Source organism: Berghia stephanieae, chromosome 6, assembly GCF_034508935.2.
Source record: "Berghia stephanieae isolate SIO BIC M18660-M18661 chromosome 6, UCSD_Bste_1.3, whole genome shotgun sequence".
Classification (NCBI taxonomy): domain Eukaryota; kingdom Metazoa; phylum Mollusca; class Gastropoda; order Nudibranchia; family Aeolidiidae; genus Berghia; species Berghia stephanieae.
In genome coordinates, this window is record NC_088365.1 from 25,021,357 (window position 1) to 25,045,511 (window position 24,155).

At 34.5% G+C, this 24,155-nt stretch overlaps 2 protein-coding genes across 13 annotated transcripts in view; one reads left to right on the forward strand and one right to left on the reverse strand.

Annotated features, from left to right (window-relative positions):
* Positions 1 to 24,155, reverse strand: part of LOC144974752 (uncharacterized) — a 357,750-nt gene that overhangs the window by 134,708 nt on the left and 198,887 nt on the right. The window lies entirely within an intron of this gene.
* The window catches only part of LOC144974745 (dedicator of cytokinesis protein 3-like), a 147,461-nt gene that overhangs the window by 46,219 nt on the left and 77,087 nt on the right, over positions 1 to 24,155 (forward strand). For 4 of the 12 annotated variants that reach the window (XM_078917967.1, XM_078917961.1, XM_078917965.1 and 1 more), the window contains 10 exons: positions 8,568 to 8,754; positions 9,205 to 9,332; positions 10,078 to 10,182; positions 10,509 to 10,607; positions 12,667 to 12,720; positions 16,296 to 16,390; positions 17,906 to 17,984; positions 19,314 to 19,414; positions 22,223 to 22,281; positions 23,580 to 23,728. In XM_078917967.1, coding sequence (XP_078774093.1) covers positions 8,568 to 8,754; positions 9,205 to 9,332; positions 10,078 to 10,182; positions 10,509 to 10,607; positions 12,667 to 12,720; positions 16,296 to 16,390; positions 17,906 to 17,984; positions 19,314 to 19,414; positions 22,223 to 22,281; positions 23,580 to 23,728 — 1,056 coding nt within the window. Of the gene's footprint in view, positions 1 to 931; positions 947 to 8,567; positions 8,755 to 9,204; positions 9,333 to 10,077; positions 10,183 to 10,508; positions 10,608 to 12,666; positions 12,721 to 16,295; positions 16,391 to 17,905; positions 17,985 to 19,313; positions 19,415 to 22,222; positions 22,282 to 23,579; positions 23,729 to 24,155 lie in introns of all 12 variants that reach the window. The other 8 variants (XM_078917958.1, XM_078917956.1, XM_078917964.1 and 5 more) reach the window with 3 other exon arrangements.

Here is a 24,155-nt window from a genome sequence, read left to right on the forward strand (position 1 = left end):
GTCCATGGAAAATCCCCTCTTTTTTTCATCTCCCAACTGTGCTAGTAGCTCCCAACCAGCTGCGCTGTGTGCAGGGATCATTGAAAAAATTAAAAACAACGACAAAAATATCGTAATGAAAATATGAAACTTAATCATTTCATGGTAGCATATCGCTAGTTATAGCTCAGGAAGACTTTCAACTTTACATTTTCCTAGTCCAATACTTGTAATAACTCACAACCTTTCTGGATACTCGTTTTAAAGTAAAATAAGAATAGAAGCAGACATGGCACCTACTACAAAAATTTCGTAGAACCACGAATTTTTGGGTCCTAATTGACGATTATATAAAGATTTTTAATTCAATAAACTTCTTGAAAACAAAGTTGCTTTTTTTTTTGGCCAGATCTAGTATATAAAGGATTTTAAAGCATAATTTAATGTATTTAAACACGAATTGGTAATTTTTAAGGGTAGTTTTAATGTCTACTGCGTTATTACCCCTGAAAACTACGAATTTTTTGTAATTCCAAGTAGGCAGGTCTATAGAAGTTAAGTTCGAAAATGAAGCACAAGTTTCAAGTTGACTTCCTCTGAGGCTTTTGCCAATAATTCATAAAATTTTATGGCAACATTCATGAAAGAAATAAAAAAGCATATTACATTGTTTTGTTTGTGTTTACAAGATATGATGTCAAATTAATTAATGGTTTGATGCCAAACGATGGAAATGAATCCAGTTAATCACATGACAGCAGACAACTCAGCCTCCAAAAGGGGTAGCTGTCACGTGATAGCTATTTATAGAAATTTTTATTATTGTTTGAATATGATTTTTATTTCATGGGTTATTTAAATTAAAAAAAAAAAATTGTGTCACAAATGAGTGTAGTATAAGTGTGTTCCATCACCAACATGATATTGTTTTAATTCACTATTGTTATGGAAGGCTGCGAGGGATAAGGTAAACTGTTTTCCTCACAAATGAAGTCTCACAATCTTGTCAGTTTTCAGAATTCATGTATCCCTTTTTCTGCTTTTAAAAGAAACAATATTTTGGACTTAAATGATTGGGCATGTACGTTGGAATGTATAGTTTTAATTTTTGAAAATGTCAGAGGTAGATAAACGTATGTGAAGAATATTGTTATATTGTGTTGTGACGTGTATTTCTGTGTAATCGCTTGGTTTCAGGGTTCAGCATCCAAGATTTCTGCTTCCTCTAAATTGAATGGAATAAAAGTACTGAACTGAGTAGAAATACCGCAATTTTCACACACCGTGTCTTGAAATGGCGTGTGACAAGCCGGTGGCATGGTGGCCGGTCATTCGCCTTTAGTTTGAAAAATTATTGATTTGAATCCTGGACAAGAGTGTATGTATGGAAGGTGCCAGACAAAGCAGGAAAGAAAAATACAAGGCTAGACTGATTTTTTGGGATGATTTTTTTTTCTGTTATTTTTCTTTCTTTCTTTGTCTGGCACCTTTCATGCACACTTGTCCAGGGCTTTCTCTAATACCTACTCCTTAATTTCTTTGATATTAATCCTGAGTGCTTTCTGGGTTTTGAACCACTGGCTGACTAATGACAACCACTATCTACACCATCTTTTTGTCCCCTGAAAAAAAAAAAAAGTTTGGTTTAAAGTTGGACATTTCAAAATTGTATATATATATCTGGTTTGCAGCTTTTGAAGGAAAGAATTCTGCTTTCTTGGCTAAAATTAAAATAACTTTTTGTTGCCTTTTCTGTTGATGGGTTAAGACGAATGTGTGGTATGGTGGATGCACCAATAACAATTTTGTGTGACTAAATTTCTAGAAAACAAAAACAAAAACAAAACCCCGAAAAATCTGGATAAAACAGAAAAACTCCAAAATATTGACTGTATGTTTGATTTTAGAAATACAAACTTGACTTACCTTTTGATCTTTAATCTTGATGTTATTCAAATTCTTGACTTTTAGAAAACTACATTGCATTGCAAAGGTTGTAGGTTAGTTGCATGATAATATCTTTTCTTAGTGAAAGCTAGCTGTAGCTGTTTGATTAGGCGTGTAGCTCTGCAAACATCTAGTGAGACAAACTATACGATATGAATTTGTTGTTCCAATTGAATAACTTTGACTACTTTTTTGTTTATTTTATTTTCTCCTTCATGTTGCAAGTTTTGTTATATATATATTTAAAAAAAAAACAAACCACAACTACAAAACAATTTTATGTCGTCTGTTACAGGAGCCATTTTTGCACTTTAAAAAATGAAAAAAGAAATTTAGAAAAAAAAAAGAATTGAAACAAACATATGGGAAAAGTAACATTTTTTCTATTTGATTTTTTTAAAGATTACGTTAAATGATAATTTGATTTAAGACAATCATATTTTTGATTTTTTAAATTTTTTTTATAAAAATGTCATTCATGTTTTAAAAAATTGTTAACTGATTTGTTTTTCCTGTCATTTGTCTACACAGAGCCAGGTAGGTATAGGGCTAGAAAAAAATGTAGTCGTCTTCTGCTGACTTTTGATTCAGTGTTTTAAAACGTAATTTTCTGTCGCTTCTTTACTAAGTCATTTTTCCATTAAATGCTTGCGTATCCCAATGAGATATCAATGTACCTTCATTCAAATGAACTTTTATAATTATATTATTATTAATAATATATATAATATATATATATATATATAATATATATATATATATATATATATATATATATATATATATAATATATATATATATATATATATATAGAGAGAGAGAGAGAGAGAGAGAGAGATAGTTTTGGTTAATCTATAAGGGAAATACGATTGTCTGTCACTGACTGAATCCCGTAGTTGTGTCCAACTCAATGAATATGAGTGTTTCAAATAGAAGGGGTTGATAAGCAAGCAAACAACTCCCCCCCCCCCCCCCCCCCCCTCCTCCCAAATGACCCTGCATAAAGCTATACAAGTTGTTAAAAATGATTCCTTATCACTATTCATGTTCCCTTGATTTTCTTACTCGAGAGTCCAGCCCATCCAGCCAACCTACTTTTAACTAAATTTTTCTTGCTGTCCATTAAAAAAATCTTCCATACTCTTCTTTCTCCTCCTCCTCTTGCAAACCTGAAAGAATCCGCCTGCATGACATGCGTAAGATCAATCTTTCAGACTATTCCTGTACAGTTTGGGCCTCACACAGACAATCTGATATAACAGCAATTGCATCTGTCCAGCGCTGCGCTGCAAGATTTGTCTTCACTGACTACAACCTCCATATCTGAATCTGAATGTTACTCGAAGTCGACTCAATTGTATTCTAGGGGGGAGAGAGTTGTTGAATGTGACAGCCATTGCTGTTGGTATTTAGGCTGAATTTTTATAATCTTCTTTTGAATGTTTCTAAATCTGTTGTGTTCACACATGATTTGGGAAGAGCATTCCAGTCTTTGATAGTGCGAGGTGCAAATAAATATATGAGGATGTTTGAGTTTTTAGATTGGTGTTTTTGTGTTTTTGAGTGGGTTTTTCTTTTAATGTGTGTATTTTTTTATAAGTCTAGTTGTTCTGATTCTGGTCATAGCAGCATGACAGACATGATCACACAGCTTGGATGGATTACCTTACAAGACAGGTGGAAAGAGAACAAAAACTAACTCTTAGGTTCAAAATTACAAACAAAATGACGGCCATCTTACCAGAACAACTAGACATACAACGAAATTCACGCATTCAAAGAAAATCCTGCTCAAAAACCTTAAAAGACAAATCTTCACTCAAGGCATATTCAAATATTCATTTGCACCCCGCACTATCAGAGACTGGAATGTCTTCCACCTCCAGTATCATGTGTGAACACAACAGGTTTGGACACTTTCAAGCGAAGATTATCAAGTTTCTTTAGTCTAAACACCAAAAATGGCTGCCACATTCAGATTCAGATATTCCCAAAAGCCAAATCAAAACAAACAAAAAAGAAAGAAAGAACCACCCCCCCCCCCCCCCAAAAAAAAAACAAAAACAAAAAAAAAACAAAAAACAACAACAAACAAACAAACAAAAAAAAAAAAAAAAAGAAACTAAACAAAGAACAAAACAAAAAAGAAACGATAAAAAAAACCTTGACTGAACGTTGTATGGATACTGTAAGATGTGAGAATGTTGCGATCTTACTTTGTTAAAAAGAGAGGAATGCCAACGACAAGTGAAAGATAAGATTAGAAGTTTAATCAAAGAGAAAGTGACTGTTACTCCAATTGGAAATAGGAAACCGGAAAGTAAATAATGTAAGAAGTGGCCAGATAATTTAGGGAGAAATCAACTAAACACTATTGGATGCCACAATACAAATCCCTTTCGCTAGTGAGTCAAGTACCCTACCAGAACCAGTCCAGTTGAGGTATAGGGACCCCCAAAGTTAGGTTGTGCTCAATTGAAAATACACTCATCCTTCTATCCACACAGGAAAAGATGCTATTGTACCGAATAAATAAAATGGCCTCTCTGATAGATAGTGTATTGATAATTCTCATCGTATTTATAAGTCATAGTGATACACAAAATTGCTAGGAGCTGAGGACTGTAAAAAGTACTAAACAAAAACGAATATAACAGTTTCAAAAAAAAAAAAAAATAAAAAAACTAATAAGGAATGTTTCGGGCTTAAAACCCTCCTTCAGCCAACAACATTGGTTTTATTTGTTTTTTTGTTTTTTGTTTTTTTAGATGATTGAAACAGTTTAATCTAACACACCCTATGTCTTTTATTCTGTATTGTTTGGCTTGACATGTTTGTGATATATTATTACAAGTGTTGCCACTTACAACGTGTATGTTTGTGTTGCAGTGTGATATTAACATCTTATTAATGCATCTATGAAATCCCTGAATGACAGAGAATAACAAAGTTTTAAAATAAGAGTTATATCAAATGAGACATTTATTGAAGATTTGATAGGGAAGAAAAAGTGTGATGCCCAAAAAAACGGGTTCCAATGTAATTGGAAGTGTAAAACCACTTCTGGAGGACTGGGACATACATGCCTTGAGTAATTGATCTTCTGGTTTCAGAGTGGTGGCATTATAGTTTCTAGTCTAAATATAATATGCTAGTCGCCAATAATGATCATCCACCCTCGCTCTTTTATATCCGGTAATCTTAAGAATCTGCTTATACATCCTGCTACTGAAATACTTATGCTACCTTTTGATTAGATATATATGTAACCTATTCATTATTAGTTCTCCGAAGGACTGATTACCTACACACTTTTAATGAGATTGGAACCAGGAGAGTAGAAGGTGTGACCCCAAGACTTCTCTGCCCTTTGAGTATCGTACCACAAGACAACAATCTCTGGCAAGCCTTCTACCCCCCCCCCCCCCCCCCTGTTGCCCGTTTCGTTAAGGCTTTCCACCTTTGCCATGGAATGAGTTTATTAGGTTTTGCCACAGCCCTGACAATGATCCATCATTGAGAGGGAAGCAGATGAATGGAATAGCGTGGCTCAGTGGCATGGTCTTTGCTTTTGTACCTGTAAAACACCGAGGTTGAATACCTGCTGTGCTGCGTGGCCTTGAGCAAGTCATCTCATCCTAGCCCAGTTTGCGGCGCTGCACTGCGGCTGATGCCTGGGTTATTCCATCCAGTCTTCCTTTGGAATAGACCCTAGAGACAAATTTCCCCTATGGGGTGAATAAAGGGAATTAAATTCATTTTATTATGTTTTTCAGATACGCAGTGGCTATTTTTGCAGTCCCGTAAAGATGGTTCTCAGGGCTATTTTTAGATTTAAACAGCGTCTCTCTTCTATTATATATATATATATATTTTAAAAAGCAAGAAAGACTTTACTAGAATGGAAGCCAATGGGAGAACGATTGCTGAACGATTGCTGAAGGCAAGATTCAACTCAAAATATGCTAAAATTGACAGTTAATTGTTTGTTCTGTTCCACAAGAGGACAAGAGTGAGGATGAACGAGAAATAAAGCTTTTATGAAAGCTAAATCAAACAGTACAAGAGACTACAAAGCATGATGTACCTATAATAATACTTGGTGACCTAAACGTAAAGGTTTGACGAGATAATGACTGTGAAAATAGCCCCGAGAACCATCTTTAAGGAACTGTAAAAATAGCCACTGCATATCAGATAGGATGACTCTTTTTTAATTTTTTATTTTGGCATAGCTTCCTGTAACATTGTTGTCAAAACTGCTAACTTTTTCTCACTTTTTCGTCTTACTTTTTCATTCGGTGTTAAAATTCTGGATCTCTCATACAGTTCTGTCTGTCCTCTAACAGTCCTTTTCACTGGCACTGACATGAATTAAAATAATATTGCAAGCACTTTTAAGCATTTGAAAACAAACAACTGTTGTATGACTTTAAAAAAATCTATTTTAGCCTTCCTATGATAAATTCATTAAAAAAAACCCCCAAAAAACAAAAGGATTAATTGTAAGAAGCCCCCCATGTTACTGCCTTTTCCCTTTATGCAAATTACTCCCCTTTACATATCCTAAATCATTTTCTTATTATATCTATTTCAAACCCTTACCTTTATTCGTATTGACAAAAAAATAACGATAAGTGTTGAATTGTAAGCTTCAAATGAATCGTGTTTTATTGATAAAGGGGAAACCCGAAATGTCCACAGTATCTGTCTTCGTCGAATAAATTGAAGCTTACAATTCGACACTGATCATTATTTTTTCCTTCGAGTAGCAGCATTTTCATTAATTGTGACAACACGACCCCTCTACTTTATCATGGAATAAGTAGAGAAACATATTCAATCTGTTTATTACGACTTTATTATAATATGTTTGTTCTCTCTCCTAAGAGCTTACCTCCCATGTTTATTTATTATTCACAGTTTCGTACTGAATTTGTTAGTGAACTTACTTAGTGTTCACACATCGTAACTTTAACATAATGAGTAGCATTAATTTATTTTAGACAGCAGCCTGTTATGTAGTTCTTTCCAGTGAAGATTCGCACAATCCCACTAGCAAAAAATGAGATAAGCCAGAGAGGAGGTGGAAGGGGGGGGGGGGGGGGGGGGGGGGGGGGGGGAAGGGTTTATTTACATGACGTTTGAATATGTAGACTGCATGATAAAGTTATCAAATATTTTTAGTCTAATCAGTGGCTTATCAAGAATTATAAAAAGGGTAATATGATCATCTATAAACTTGGCCATTTTTATAGCGCAATATCCATTAAACATGCTCAAAGCGCTTTACAAAATGTCCCTGGCCAACAGCAACACATAACATGTAGAACGAGACTTGACGCCTGTTAGGCAATGTTATATTTTTTTTTTCGACAGAGACAATGCTTTGACGGCCAGACACTCATTTTACACCTGAGTACGGTGAGAGAATGTGAGTAAAGGTCCTTTTTCAAGGACTCGTCTATGCGCTGAGTGAGGCTTGAACCCAGGACTTTCCGATCCCAAAGCGAGTGTCATACCACAAGACCACATATACAGCGCATAATATACTCCTTTGCCATAAGACTCCAGGGGGCTTACGATTTGAAAAGAAAATGCATTATAAAAAAAAGAGATAATAATAATAATAATAATAATAATAATAATAATAATAATAATAATAATAATAATAATAATAATAATAATAATAATAATAATAATAATAATAATAATTTAAAAACCCAATTTCATTTGACACTGCTCTAGCAGAACTATTGACTCTCTTTCACATGTGAATTTATCAGTATGTTAGATATTACTGAATTGTCATCAAATTATTTTTGTTTATGGTCGCTATAGGATGTTGCATTTTAAAAAAATTATTCTGTCCTGGCATATTGATCACTATTAAAAAAGTTTATTATTCTTTCCTTTTTATATCATAATATCTTACATCAGTAAGGAAAGGTGCTAATGAGAGCCAATGTAATTATTATTATTATTATTATTATTATTATTATTATTATTATTATTATTATTATTATTATTATTATTATTATTATTATTATCGTTATTGTTATTGTTATAATCATTGTTATTATTATTGTTATTATTATCGTATATTATTATTATTATTATTATTATTATTATTATTATATTATTATTATTATTATTATTATTATTATTATTACTATTATTATTATTATTATTATTATTATTATTATTATTATTATTATTATTATTATTATTATTATTATTTTCATCATCATTATTATTATATTATTATTATTTTCATATTATTATATTATTATTATTATTATTATTATTATTATTATTATTATTATTATTATTATTTATTATTATATTATTATTATTATTATTATTATTATTATTATTATTATTATTATTATTATTATTATATTATTATTATTATTATTATTATTATTATTATTATTATTATTATTATTATTATTATCATTATTCATTATTCATCATCATTCATTCATCATCATTCATCATCATCATCATATATATTATTATTATTATTATTATTATTATTCATTATCATCATTATTATCTATTATTCATCATCATCATTATTATCATCATCATCATCATCATCATCATCCTCATCATTATTATTATTATTTCTCGACTAGATTCAACTGTTGACCAACATTCACAAATGCTTCACGCCCCTCCTTCAAATTATGACTCCTGAGGAAATAGCTGGCCTCATTCAATTCCTGATCAGCAAGATAAACAAAGAAGCCAGTAGCCAAGTGTTAAAGGGAAAAACACAGCTGATTAAAGACACCATCAATTCTCCTTTGCTTACTGATCCGAGTAAGTTAAAAAAACCCCAACAAAACAAACATATTTTTAAAAAGTAGTCCTTCCGAGCCGTTAATAGCTTATGGAGTTGGAGTTTATCCTAGTTTCTATAGCACAACACACGGACAATAATCGCTTTTTAGCTTTCGGATAGGACTGCTGTCCACCCAGCAGTGATTGGGTAGCTGGGTTTGTTAGATCTGGCAGAAAGTACTTTGTGATAGACTAGCATCCTATCCAGTTTAGGGTCATTTTTACTCCATTTATTTTCCTTTACATTTTATTGACTCATTTAGGCACCTCTAGATTTTAATACAACAGCAACCAGAACTATGTTGCTTTCTCTCATTCGGGCCTCTCTGTTCAGCATTTTGAAACTGAAGAAATGTGTGCAAAAGATGTGAATGCTTAAAAGTGAATATTTTAATTGTTTTATTTTATCTCCATCACTTAACCCAACAGCATCCAGAAACATGTTGCTTCCTCTCATTGTGGCCCATCTCAAGCGGTGTTTCATCCAGCAACGACATCTCTCCCTGTCATCAAACACCTTTGCCGATTTACTCAGTTGCATCTTCACCCTCAAACAGGTAAAGAGAAGAAAAGAAGTGATACAAGACCGTGAGAATCGGGGGACTGTAAAAAATAATAAACCAATAACCAAACAAAAAAGAGCAAAATATCAAAACCCTTCTTCAACACATAACAAAAAATACAATAAAGACATAGACACATCAGTTTAAAACCAGATAGACGGCAGGAATATACTTGGGATGTGTTATTTATCATTTTTAAAATTAACTCTTTCAGCGCTGAGGCTATATTCGCATTTCCGTCACAAAATGGCTGACACCTGATTGATGCAGCATGAGAATGACAAGCTAAGACAAAGCGAAATTCGAATTCGGCGCACATTCTCAATTAAAATACCCCCCTAGGGCCAATTGAATGTTCTGATGAAAGAAATGATACCTTTGGTTCAATTTATAGTACTTTTTGTAGAAAGTAGGATTGGATTACGTTAATATTTTTGCCATTCAAGACCGGCTGCACTATCTGGCCATTGGCCATTAGAACAGATTCTTCTCTGGCCTCACAGTGCAGACAATGGCGCTGAAAGAGTAAAGTAACTAGGTCAGCATTTTCTTTTTTTTTTTCTCCTTGTTAAGTTAGTAGAAAATTAAAATTTATGAATAAATCAAAATAAAAAAAAAAAAAGAAAATGTATAAAAGAGCAGACACAGAATGAGAAAGGGCTTGTAAAAATATCAATGCCCGTACTCTTTCTTAGTGAAACAGTATGGCCATTCATGATGCATTCTTCATTTATTCCAGACTTCAGATGTTCAGGAGGAGATAACCAAGATTGTCCAGGGAATGTTTGACGTGACAGTCAGGCTTTTGTGGAATATGACCAAGGAACAGTCTAAGGACATCGGGGTACAAACCACTGGGTTTAGTTATTTTCCTGAGGTTTTTGTTTTATGTTGTTTTTTTTACTTTATTTATTTATTTATTTATTTATTTATTTATTTATTTATTTATTTGTTTATTTATTCATTCATTCATTCATTTATTTATTATTCTGTTGTTTTATTTCTTTATATATTTATTTATTTATTTAATTATTTTTAAAAAATCTATTTATTTATTTATTTTTAAAAAATCTATTTATATATTTATTTACCTATTTATTTATTCATTCATTTATTTATTTATCTGATGTTTTATTTTTTAATTAATTATTTATTTATTATTGCTTTCAGAGTTTATTGACCTCATGTCTGACAGAAATGCTTCGTCTCATGGATGTGAACCACTATCAAAAATTGATGAATGACTATCCCAAACCAAATCCATTAAAGGTGAGGAAAGAAGAAAAGGAGTAATCGCTTTATGATTCTCTCCCTTTTGACCACGACTTGAGTCTTTACTTGAACAAACATTTATTATCAATTTGTTTATTTTGTGTGTAGATTCTAGTGTAAGATGTGGGAATGTTTTTCGATCTTACTTAACTAAAAGGAAAGTAATGCTAACGACAAATGGAAGATAAAGACGAGAAGTTTAATGAAAAGACAAAGTGACTGTTACTTCAGTCAGAAGTCGGAAAAATGTGAACATTATAAGAATAGGTCAGATAATTCAGGGAGAAAGTAGCCAAACACTAATGGACGGCACACTAGCCTGAGGATATGGATGATTTGAGTTTGTTTTTTTTGTCCTTGTAAATACAGATGGATATTATTATTTTCAGTATTGTCTCATTGGTATTTGTCCACCCTTATCAGAGCATGCTAAACGCAGACCTGCTTACTGTTACATAAAAATCGTAGAATTACGAAATTTGGACTCCAATTTCAGAACAACATGAGCATCTCTACGTCATTAAAACTTATTGAAAATGAAAGTTGATGCCAGACTACATAATTTTAAGGATTTTGAAGTGTTATTTAATCCTTATGAAGGTATCTAATTTATTTTTAAACTTAACTGTAGCAACTACAATTTTTATCTCCTAAAAATTGCGAATTTTAAAATTTCCAAGTAGGCAGGTTTGTCTAAACGGTCATTCCCTTTTGTGTGTAGTACGTTATTCAGCTAGTTTTGACGTGTTTGAGTTTATTATTGTAGTTGTTATTATTATTATTATTATTATTATTATTATTATTATTATTATTATTATTATTATTATTATTATATTATTATTATTATTATTATTATTATTATTATTATTATTTTTTTTTTTTTTTTTTTTTTTTTAATGTCTGATTTGACCAATAAACATAATAGTCCTTCAGAGCCATAAGGCCCATGGAGCCAGAGTTTATCCCGGTTTCTATTGTGTTAAAAGAAAAGTAGCAATGGCTTGCTACCCTTTGGATAGGATGCTAGTCTAGTCCAAAGTAATTCCACCAGATCTAACAGATCCAGCTACCCAATCACTGTTGGGATGACAGGGGGTTAGAAAAAAAATCTCAACTTCACTTGGGATTGATCTCGGTCCTTTTGTGTATTAACTGAGTGCTCTACAAATTGAGCCAACAGGTCCCAACAGGGACCCCCATTATTTATCCACCCTTTTCAGAGCATGCTAAATGGTCATTCCCTTTTGTGTGTTGTACAATATTCAGCTAGTTTTGATGTGTTCGATTTTGTTTTTTCTGTTATTATCCAGTTAACTGCCATACTCTGGAAAGACACGTATTTAAAAATTTGGCCAGAAAACTCGTCCTTCAAATATCAATCGATTTAAATGACCCTCGTCTTGACAGAAAACTATCAAACCTGGGATTTTATGGAAGACTTTGCAAAGTTCCAGGTTTGAGAGTATTTGTCAAGATGAGGGTCATTTAAATCGATCGATATTTGAAGGACGAGTTTTCTGGCCAAATTTTTAAATACGTGTCTTTCAAGAGTACAGCAGTCAATTGGTTACTTTGAATTAGTTGCTCATTTATTTTTTTCATTGTCTAAAATGACCAATGTTGTCTTTAAAGTGAACTTTAATTATAAATATTTTACACCTGTGTACTTGTGTATTCATTAATTAGGACCACTCAGGCCTTGAAGGAATAGTTCTCTATCCCGACATCATTTTATTTTTTTCCCCAAACTTTTTATTTTAAAATCTGTCCCTTTTTTGGGGGGCCGTATTTTATCCAATTCTTTGGCAGAAAATTAATTCAATATGTTTTTTTTTGTTATTATTATTATTATTATTATTATTATTATTATTATTATTATTATTATTATTATTATTATTATTATGATTATGATGATGATGATGATGATGATGATGATGATGATAATGATGATGATGATGATGATGATGATGATGATGATGATGATGATGATGATGATGATGATGATTTGTGTACAAGTTTGTGCTTGATAAATTAAAGTTTGTGCCAAATCTTCCAGAACCAGATGAGAAGTAGGGTCGTCATACCCCATACTTCTTCGTCCCCTTCGAAGGTGATGCTCCCTATTGATTTGATACACGATGGCTTCCCATCCACCTTTTCTACAATCTAGTTATATTCTTGTTACACTTTCTCTTTGTTTTGCTTTCAAAATGTGTAGTGGCTTATTCCTGTTTTGATATAGAAGGGTTTTTGCATGTCTGTTTGGTCATCATGTTTGATGTCACCTTCATTTTTTTAAAACTTTTACCCGAGTCTGCATGCTTGATTTTAAATTTCTTTTTTTTTTATAATAATTTATTAATTTTTCTTTTTTATTCTTAGGACATTTTTTGTTTGATGAAGAAAGAAAAAAATGCAATGTCTTTTTTTTTTTTTTTAAATTTGTTGCAATTTTTTTCTTCTGAATGCTCTTTGTCAATTCTTTATGCATGTGTATATGTTACAGTGAATGACATAATCAGTCGGATGGTGAAAAGGTTTGAACTGAGATATTGCCAAGTTTAGTTAGAAGGTCAATTTTTATCAAAAGGAGTTCTTTTCATAAATTATTAAATCAACCCTTATTGTACATCTTCGGGAAATATCAAAGCTTAAGTTTACTTCTAAATATTTTTTACGGCTAGTCAAAGTGAAAAAGTATGAAATTTGAGAAAAGTTGCTGGATACCTATCTGACCATAACCATGAAAAATCACCCGATTTACTTCAAATAAAGATTAAAATGCTCTGAGGAGCATATTCGTTCAGAAAATGAAAAAAAATGCAAATCCAAAATGTTCACCTTCCGACTGATTATGTCATGCTCTGACACACACATATATATAGTGTATGCAATGGGGTATTTATGAAATTATATACTTAAACAAAGATTACCTGAAATTCAAAACTAAATGAAATAATGGACATCTAATCATCAAATTATTTATCTGAAAGAAAAAAAATATTGTCTCGTATAATTTATTCATTTTCTACTTTTTTGTGTAAGAAGAACAGGAAAAAAATACAAGTCTGTAGATCACTGATGTAATGAATAAGTCCAGGCAGTTTGGGATGTCAGTCAGTGTTCTGCAGTCAACTTCTCTTTCACACACATGTTTTCCTGTTGTCGCTGCCATCTGTGCTTCACTGTTGCGCCCATTCTTGATGCCCACATGCCTTTCTTCTACTCCCCCCCCCCTCTGCTTACAAAAGAAATTTTTTTAAACAATTAAAAAAAAAAATTTTGATAAAAAAGAAGAAAATACACACATCTACATGTGCGACCGATTTCCTCATAAAAATGATCGCCCCTCCCCCACTTGTGTGTCGCTTAAAAATAACTGGATGATCATTATTCAATAATAAAGTTTGTAGTTCGTTTTGAAATGTGTTCATTTGGAATTAAACCTTTAACTCACTCAATCCTAGAGATTTTTGATACTTTTTAAAACTGGGTAAAAATGTATTTAAAAAATGAGCATGTGCATAGATAGTTTTATTCAATTACCATTAACATGTAAAAATTAAAATCTTTAGCTTTGATATTACTCCTATAACTTGTCTCAGAAAAATGTAATAAATAGGCATGGGGTAAAAGGAACCCGGGTCAACTACAGATATAGTCAGTGTTAGGGTTGAGTGATTTAAAAAGGAAATTGATTAAACTACGCTGCGAGACATTGTCTGTCACTATACATAGCACGAAATGTTTTCTGACATTCTCATGCATAAACAGCTTCAATAAAGCTGCAAATGAATGCATCTTCTGAAATGGTTGTCTGATTGTCTCTGAGCAGAGCATAGTCCTTGAGTCCCTGGATAAAGGCTCTTTACTCACATTCTCTCAATGTACTCAGGTGTAAAATGAGTACCCAGTCGTTAACAGCATTGTCTCTTTCTGAAAGAAAAATTGTAATATTTCCTAACAGACGTCATGTCTCGTCCTTTATGTTAAGTGTTGCTGTTGGTTGCTTGTAAAGCACTTTGAGCTAGTGTAGTGGATATTGTGCTATGCTCTAGTTTTTTGAAAATGTTATCTTTTACTACTGTACAGTGCCAAACCTTGACAACCACAATCAATTATGTCTCCATTTTATGCCTTGTAAAAATCTAGCAATTGTGTGGCGGGCTGAGAAAACCCGGAAAGATACGCAAATTTCATAAATTGAGTTATGTATGCAGTGGTATAGAACACATCTTTCTGATCATTTACCACTTTAAATTTTCTTTCTACGTGTATTAGAACCCAAGTTACGATTTTTTGTTGCTATGGGAAACACTTTATCTTCGGTTTTGGCTCATAACTCGAATCAAAGCTTGCCGCATCCTCCCGGGTTTTCTCAGCCAGCCTCACATATTATGTCTCCATTGTATGCTGTGTAAAAATCTATGCAATTTGTGAGATGGACAGTGTGTCATGTTAATGTAGCTGCTTGAAGCTCAAAGACATAAAATAACAATAGTCAAATAGGATGGAAGCTTTAATTTAATTAACAAAGACAGTTCATGTGCACGTTTTGGTGTTCCCCTTTGTCAACAAAACGCGATGAATGAAACTCTAAAGACAAATGAGTGATGGACAGTGTTGTTATATTGTATCACTCATAAATGAAGAAAAAATATTTAAAATGGTGGTGGGCATGGTATACTCATGATTTACATGTATTACATGGTGTTTCTTCTCTCCAACAGCTCAACGTGCGGCTAAGTGGTCTAGTGGTATGACACTCACTTTTAGATCGGAAACCAGGGCTCGGCGCATAGTTGAATCCTTGGAAAAGACTCTTTGCTCACATTCTCTCACCGTACTCAGGTGTAAAATGAATGCCTGGCCGTTAACAGCATTGTCTCTGTCGGAAAAAATTGTAGTATCTCCTAACAGGCATCATGTCCCGTCCTATATCTTAAATGTTGCTGTTGGCTAGGGACCCCTTGCAAAACACTTTCTTGAGCGTGTTTAGTGGATGTTGCACTGTATAAAAGCTTAATTTAAAAAAAATTTTTTTTTTTCAATAAGCCTCCATAAATTCGGTGAATATAAGGTTTGAAATTTGGATAGGTGCTTATTTTTTTGGGGGGGGGGGGGGGGGGGGGGGGTGAGAAAATCAACCCATATCTTGGGGAAAATATGATAAACCTTTTTAAAGGATTGAAGTTGGTTGGCAAGTGTGTGTATTGGGTGACGATACTTGGGAACTCTTGTGTACCTGAAAATGAATATAAAATGTATGACTTTGAATTGAAGACAGCTTGTGTTTATTTTGCAATGTTATATATTGAGCTAGTCAAATGAGTACTTGGCAAGTAACAGCTTTTGTAACTCTGTTGAAAAAGAAATTACAGGGGTGTGAAGTCTTCAGTGCAGTGTAGCTGTTGGATTGAAACTCCTTGTAAAAGGCTTTGAGCATATTTCGCGGATATAGCACTCTATTAAAGCTGTTTTTAACATTTTAAAAAGTTTTAATTGATAGTAAAAAAAAGACAAGCAAATCAATTCCAGTTCTCGTAATGTTCGTGTGAAGCCTAGATTATCTTGTAAAAGTTTAAATTGCCGCAAGTGATTACAGAAACAATTCTATATCAATTCAATTTGACCCCTTGGCCACTGAATCATAATCAGTCCTTTTTTTTTTAATTTTCGTTTCAGGAATTTTTGAATCGAGTTCTTCTGGTTTTTAAGGAACTGGTCAATAAGGACATCTTTCCGACTGATTGGACTGCCATGCGTATGATCACTAACAAGTTGGTCTTTTTTCATTATTATATATCACTGTTGGTAGTAGATAAATAGTGATCACCCTCTCTCTGTCTGTCTGTCTCTTCTCTCTCTCTCTCTCTCTTTCTCTCTCTCTCTCTTTCTCTCTCTCTCTCTCTCTCTCTCTCTCACCCTCTCTCTCTCTCCTCTCTTTCTCTCCTCTTGCCCCTCTGTCTCTCTCTCTTCTCCTTTTGTCTCTTCTCCCACCCCTCTCTCTCCTCACTCATATCTCTCCTCCTCTCCCTTTCCTCTCCACCCCCCCTCTCTCTTTCCTTCTCCTCCTCATCATCCTCTCTTCTCTACCTCCTCTCCTTTCACCTCTCTCCCCACCACCCACCCACCTTATCACCATCCATTCCCCTATCTTCCTCCATCTCTTTCTCTCTCTCCATCTCATCCTCTCCATCTCATCATCTCTCTCTCTCTCAACACCACATCACCAACCTATTGCCCTCCCCTCTAACCATTTGTCTATCCTTTTGTTCATCTGTTCACCCATCTGTCCATCCATTCTTCTATCCATCCATCCGTTCATCTATCAATCCATCCATCCATCTGTATACCAATCCATCCATCTATCCATCCATCCAACCATCTATAATCCTTACCTTCTCATAACCATCCACCCATCTATCCATCCATCCATCAATTTATCATCCATCCATTCCATCTTTCTCCATCCACCTAATGATCCACCTACTCATCCATCCATCATCCATCCATCCATCCATCCATCTACAAATTCATCTATCCATCCATCCATTCATCCATCTTTTCCCATCCACCCAATAATACATCTACTCGTCTATCGTCCATCCACCCATCCATTCATCCATCCATCCAGCAATTCATTAATTCATCCATTCATCCATCAATTCATCCATCCATCCATCCATCAATTCATCAATTCATCCATCAATCCATCCATCAATTCATCCGTCCATCCATTCATCTTTCCCCATCCACCTAACAGTCCATCTACTCGTCTACCAGCCATCCATCCATCCATCAATACATTCATCCATCCATCATCCATCCATCAATCCATTCATCCATCTTTCCCCATCCACCTAACAATCCACCTACTTATCTACCATCCATCCATCTATAAATTCATCCATCCATCCATTCATCCATCTTTTCCCATCCACCCAATAATACATCTACTCGTCTATTGTCCATCCACCCATCCATTCATCCATCCATCCATCAATTCATCCATCCATTCATCCATCAATTCATCCATCCATCCATCCATCAATCCATCCATCAATTCATCCATCCATCCATCCATCCATCCATCCATCCATCCACTCATCTTACCCCATCCACCTAACAATCCATCTAATCGTCTACCATCCATCCATCCATCCATCCATCCATCCATTTCATCTTTCCCCATCCATCCATCCGTTCATCCATCCATCCATCCATCCATACACCCATCAATCCATTCATCCATCTTTCCCTATCCACCTAACACTCCATCCATTCATCCACAGTATAATGCTGACCTCCATCCAATATATAGCAGCCGATTTGACCGACAACTTCTTGCAGGGTGCCGAGTTTGATAGAGAGGTAAAAAATATTAACCTTATCCTGATGGTAATACATATCCAAGTAAGACCAGCATGATATGTGAGTCTGGCTGAGAAAACCTGGGAAGATGCGGAAAGTTTCGATTCGAGATAGAGCCAAAATCAAAGATAAAGTGTTTCCCATAGCAACAAATATTATTCAGAAAAAAAAAAATCATAACTTGGGTTCTAATAGACATAGAAAGAAAATTTAAAGTGGTAAATGATCAGAAAGATGTGATCTACACCACTGCATATATAAGTCAATTTATGAAATTTGTGCATCTTTCCAGGTTTTCTCAGCCAGCCACACATATGGTGAACAAATCCCCAAGAAAGGCATCACCTTGATACAGTTTTTATTTTTTTTTAAATTCCCTTTATTCATTCCATAGGAAAATTTGTCTCTAGGGTCTATTCCAGGGGAAGACTGGAATAACCCAGGTGTCAGCCGCATTGCAGCGCTGGAAATTGAGCTAGGACGAGGTGGCTTGCGCATTGGCAGGTGATCGAACTCAGTACCTTCCGGGTACGAAGCGAAAAGTGTACCACTGAGCCATGCTGCTGTGGGAGCTTGATGAATTGAAAGACTCAAACACGAGATATTCTGATGGTCGTACAAATTACAGTGGAACCCATGTCTAGTTTCTTCTTAAGTCCTCATCCCACAGTGGGTCTGGACCACTGGTAAAACGTTTCCATCCTCTTCTGTTCTTGGCCAGTCCTCATCCCACAGTGGGTATGGACCAACGATAAAACTTTTCCATCCTCTTCTATCGTTGGCCAGTCCTCATCCCACAGTGGGTCTGGACCACTGGTAAAACGTTTCCATCCTCTTCTGTTCTTGGCCAGTCCTCATCCCACAGTGGGTATGGACCAACGATAAAACTTTTCCATCCTCTTCTATCGTTGACCAGTCCTCATCCCACAGTGGGTATGGACCAACGATGAGAATTTTCTACCCTCTTCCGTCGTTGGCCAGGCTTTCCATCTCCTGCCAGCGCATCTGCCCAGACCTCTCCAGCTCTACCAGAAGGTCTCTCCTCCAGGTTGACCTTGGTCTTCCTTTTTTGCCTCTCTCATGTACAACTGGTCAGGATATAACAGGGCATTCTCTCACCATACTCAGGTGTAAAATGAGTGCCTGGCCGTTAACAGCGTTGCCTCTGTCGGAAAAATTTTAATATCATCTAACAGGCGTCATGTCCCATCTTACATGTTATATGTTGCTGTTGGTCAGGGACCCCTGGTAAAGCGCTTTGAGCACATTTAGTGGATATTGCCCTATATAAAAGCTCAAAAAAATTTTTTTTTTCTTCCTTCTAAACAGTTATGGACTAATTTCTTCCTCCTGGCTGTGAGCTTCATCACTCAACCCGCTTTGCAACTGGAGAAATACTCGGAGGCAAAGAGCGGCCAAATTACAGACAGGTATGGACAGCTGTTTATTTTTTGTGAATATCCAACATGTGTAAATATGTATCTAATGTGTTTGTTTGTTAACGTGCATGTCTATATTGGTTTGTGATCACGATTTTAGGTGTGCAAAAGATTGATTATTCCACCGTCCCATTGGAAAACCCTATCATTTCTTAGTAAATACGTAATCGTGGAATAATGCTTTGAATGCGTTGAATGAAAAATTTATTCAAGGATTGCAGAATATTTTAGCATAGGTGTGAAATTAGGTGTAGAAGACAGCTGATTGGTAATTATAAATAATCTTTTGGTGCGCATGAATACAAATCCAACGTTTTTAGTTTTGGGTCAAATTATCATTCAAGCAAAAGGAGAAAGATACAAATTATCGTGAATTGAAGTACTAATACCATACCATTTGGTTACAACATATCTAATAATCTTACGTGGAGGGGTGGAATAAACGTATTCTTTCATTTCTCTGTATTTATTAAAGTCGTTGTATTGTCATCATGCAATAATAACACATACTTGTAAGCTCGCGTTATTGGGCATGATAAAAATAACTCGTTTAATAAATACAAAGAGATGAAAGAATCATATATTAAGGGTATGTGTGCACACCAAATGCTGACAGACACCTAGATTGAGTTTCAGTAACTATTTTTTGGTCTTGAACTAAATACCTTGTTAAAATATTTGACTCCTTCTTGACTCACCGTGTGTTTTGTTGTTGTAAAGCTCTATATAAGTGAATTTTATTATTATTATTATTATTATTATTATTATTATTATTATTATTATTATTTTTATTATTATTATTATTATTATTATTATTATTATCAATTTGATGTGAGTAGTACAAATAGATTTTTAAATCAGTGCCACTAGATATTTTTGTTTCCAAGAAGTGAAACCACAACAATTGGTTTGAATTGAGGTAGATGGTCTAGTTCGCTCAATCACTTAGTGGGTCGAGTCGAATAAGATTGTTTTGACTTGTCCAGGTTAAAAGTGTTCAACAGTGGAATAGTTCTCAAACTCTGGTGGCATCTTATGTTAAATAGTGGTAGGAGGGAGAGAGATTGAACGTGAATGGTACATATATATATGTACCTTGTTGTACCCTGTTGTGTGTTTGTGGCCTTGATCAAGTCACCTCGCCATAGCTCACTTTGCGGTGCTGCACTGCGGATTACGCCTGGGTTATTCCAGTCTTCCTTTTTGATAGACCCTAAAGACAAATTTCCCCTTGGAGATGAATAAAGGGAATTTTATTTTTATTTAATTTTTATTTAAGTGTTTGTTGCGACTGCCTCATTTCTATTCACCCACCATGCAATTTTGAATTTTTAAATTTATTCATCTTCTTAATTTAATTTTTTTTAAAATTCTGAGCCAACGAAAAGACAACTACAATTATACCGATGTTGATATCATTTGCATGAAAAGCATAGTTGCAGTGATCTGATATGCATCGTTTCTACTCCTCTATTAATTCTACAAGTTCTACTCAGTCATAATTCGAGTCTATTAACTTCCACACAGGGATTGGAGAAGAAAAATTGTTTGTAACTCGTTGTCATAAAACAGTTTTGTATCAGAGTAAATTGAATGCTTAAAATTGGATTTCAGCTTTGATTTAGGTGATCATCTCAAACTAAGTGGAAGAAGTAGTCCTTCAGAGCCATTCGACCCACGGAGCCGGAGTTTATCCCGGTTTATATAGCGTGAAACGGACAATAGCAATTACTTACTATCCGACGTGCACTTGTTTGCAAGTCTGATAACCCAATTCCTTATGGACTCATTGTCGTAATGGAAATCTCAAAAAATGACGCTAAATATTGTCCATTACAACAATGTTAAACTAAGCCCATAAGTGGGTTCGGATGTCAGACCTGCATATGGATGCTAGTCTATCGTAAAGTACTTTCCACCAAATCTAACAGACTCAGCTACCTATTGACTGCTGGGTGGACAGGGGGGTCAGACAAAAATCTCGACCGCACCCGGGATCAATCTCGGTCCCTTTGCGTGTGAAGAGAGTGCTCTACCAACTGAGCTATCAGGACCCCCCCCTCCCTCTCAAACTAAGTACATTGATGGATTGCGCTCTCCAAGCATCAGTAACACACTTTATAGTCACCTGGAACAACTACAAAAGACGTCTAACTTCTACGTCATGGCACAAGACCGAAGGGCTAGAGCTCAGGTGGTCGCTGGTTCGGATAAGTAAGATGGATTGCGCTTGGAATCTACATCTGTTTCCCTTTGTCTTACTTATTCTTGTGTGCTTTCAGTTGTAAATCTAGAATTTTTTTCGACTATCCAATTTTCTTTTGTTTTTACTGGTGCTGAAATGACTGACATGTGCCGCACGTGCTGTAAAACCCTTAAAAATAAACAGACAAAAAAAAACAAACAATTTTCATTAGTTCATTCTGACCTAATATCAGATTGATACTGGTTTTCCAAAACTTCTACTATTTGACCATCCATGAGATAAATTGAAACATAAATTATATTTTAAGCATCGAATGGCACAAGAATTTCCTTAGTTTTGTGTGAAGTTGAAGTTTGAATATGATAAAATAATAGAACGAATGAGAAATTTTAAGGGAAATAATCCTCAATATCTCAAAATGGAAAATAACGGAGTTAGGGAGTTTTGGAAAACCACTCTTCATTTAGAGTGACAAGCTTGTGAGTGATTCCCAGCATGCATGTCGGTGTGTTACTTTGTGTGTGTGCGTTTAAGTTGATGTGCTGGCATGATGATTGCATCTCATGTTCTTTGAATTTTAATGTTTCTTCCAGGTACAGCGACATGAGAGTTCCGGTGGGCTGCCAGATTCACTCTCTGTGGAACCAACTAGGTTTGTTTGTTTGTATGATTAGTACAACCGACAGCCGTGTTAGGCCTCAACGTGTGTTTGTTTTTTGTTTTTAGGGGGATAGAGGGGGGGAAGAAGTTGCTTGTATGATGTTTTAAGCGAACGTTTAAAAATAGACCAGGAAGATTCTTTTTCACGAATGCTCTGTGGTAAGGCATTCCAAACAGAGGGTCCGAAATGAGAAAAGGATCTCATTCCAGCATTTTTCTGTATTCGAGGGACAACTAGTTTGGTGGAATCACTGGCTGAACGTAAGGGGAGGGGTTTTGAATATCTTTCAATTAGTTCTGAAAGGTAGGAAGGGGCAGTACCTTCAAGACAACGATACACTAAAACACAGGCTTTGAATTTAATCCTTTTCTCAACAGGCAGCCAATTTCAGGTCATGCAGTTGACTTACTATGTATGTTCAAAACCACTTTTAACATAGGACTGTGTGGCTATGTCGTCTAGTGGTATGATACTCGCCTTCAGATCGGAAAGCCCAGGTTTCGAATTCTGCTCTGAGCGGCACATAATTGAGTCCTTGGTAAAGGCTCGTTATTCACATTCTTTCATCGTACTCTGGTGTAAAATGAGTACCTGCTCATTAACAGTGTTGTCTTTGTCGGGGGGAAAAAAACTAGTAATATCGCCTAACAGTCATCATGTCTCGTTCTACATGGTCCGTGTTGCTGTTGGCCGGGGACCCCTTATAAAGCACTTATGAATATTATGCTATATAAATGCTCGAGGTTTGTTTTGTTTTCTTTACTTGATGGTCATTAGGCTACCCATTATTGTTATAAATGGTTATTATTATTTTTTTTTTTTTCAAAAGGGACCTACTCCATTTTTAACATAGGACTAATTTCCGCAGTCATTCGTCCACCTATTATCAATATTGAAATTATTATTATATTTATTACTATTATTATCATTATTATTATTATTATTATTATTATTATTATTATTATATTATATTATTATTATTATTATTATTATTATTATTATCATTATCATTATCTTATCGTACATTATTATTATTATTATTATTATTATTATTATTATTATTATTATTATTATTATTATTATTATTATTATTATTATTATTATTATATATTATCATTATCATTATTATTATTATTATTATTATTATTATATTATTATTATTATTATTATTATTATTATTATTATTATTATTATTATTATTATTATTATTATTATTATTATTTATTTATTTATTTATTTATTTATTATTATTTTTTTAAATATTATTTTTTTTTTTTTACTTTTTCCAGATGACAACACTCAAGTGCTGGTGATGGACCTACTGGGCCCATTCCTTTTAGTGTCAATGATACCTCAGATAGAGCTACGAAAAGTCACCATCCCGATCTTCTTTGACATCCTGAAGTGTGAGATTAACATCAGCGGAGACCTCAGAAGGGTAGGCTGTGTTTTGACTCGATGATAATTCTTTACCACCAAATTCCCGACAGTATGAAAGTCTACTAGTCTTCAAACGGCTGGTGTCTTCTTCTTCTTCTTCTTCTTCGTTCCCGTCACGTCACATGGTCAGTCCGGTCTGATGAATGAAGCCCAAAGTGGTCCTGAGGTCGTCCTCACTGCCGTACAGCTTCTTTGAGTATGGGGTTGGGTCAGGCCAGAAGTTCCTTCTCAACTGGTTGTACCTTGGACATTCCATTTGGACATGATGTCCATTTTCATTTTCAAGTGGTGTCTAAAAACGAAAATCTTTTTCATTCTTCTTATCGTGATTCTATGTGCACTTTGGACAAGATATGTGTGTGTGTGTGACTGTTGTGGTGATTTTGTAGTCGAATGAATGAACTTGTGTGGTACCAAAAAACTAT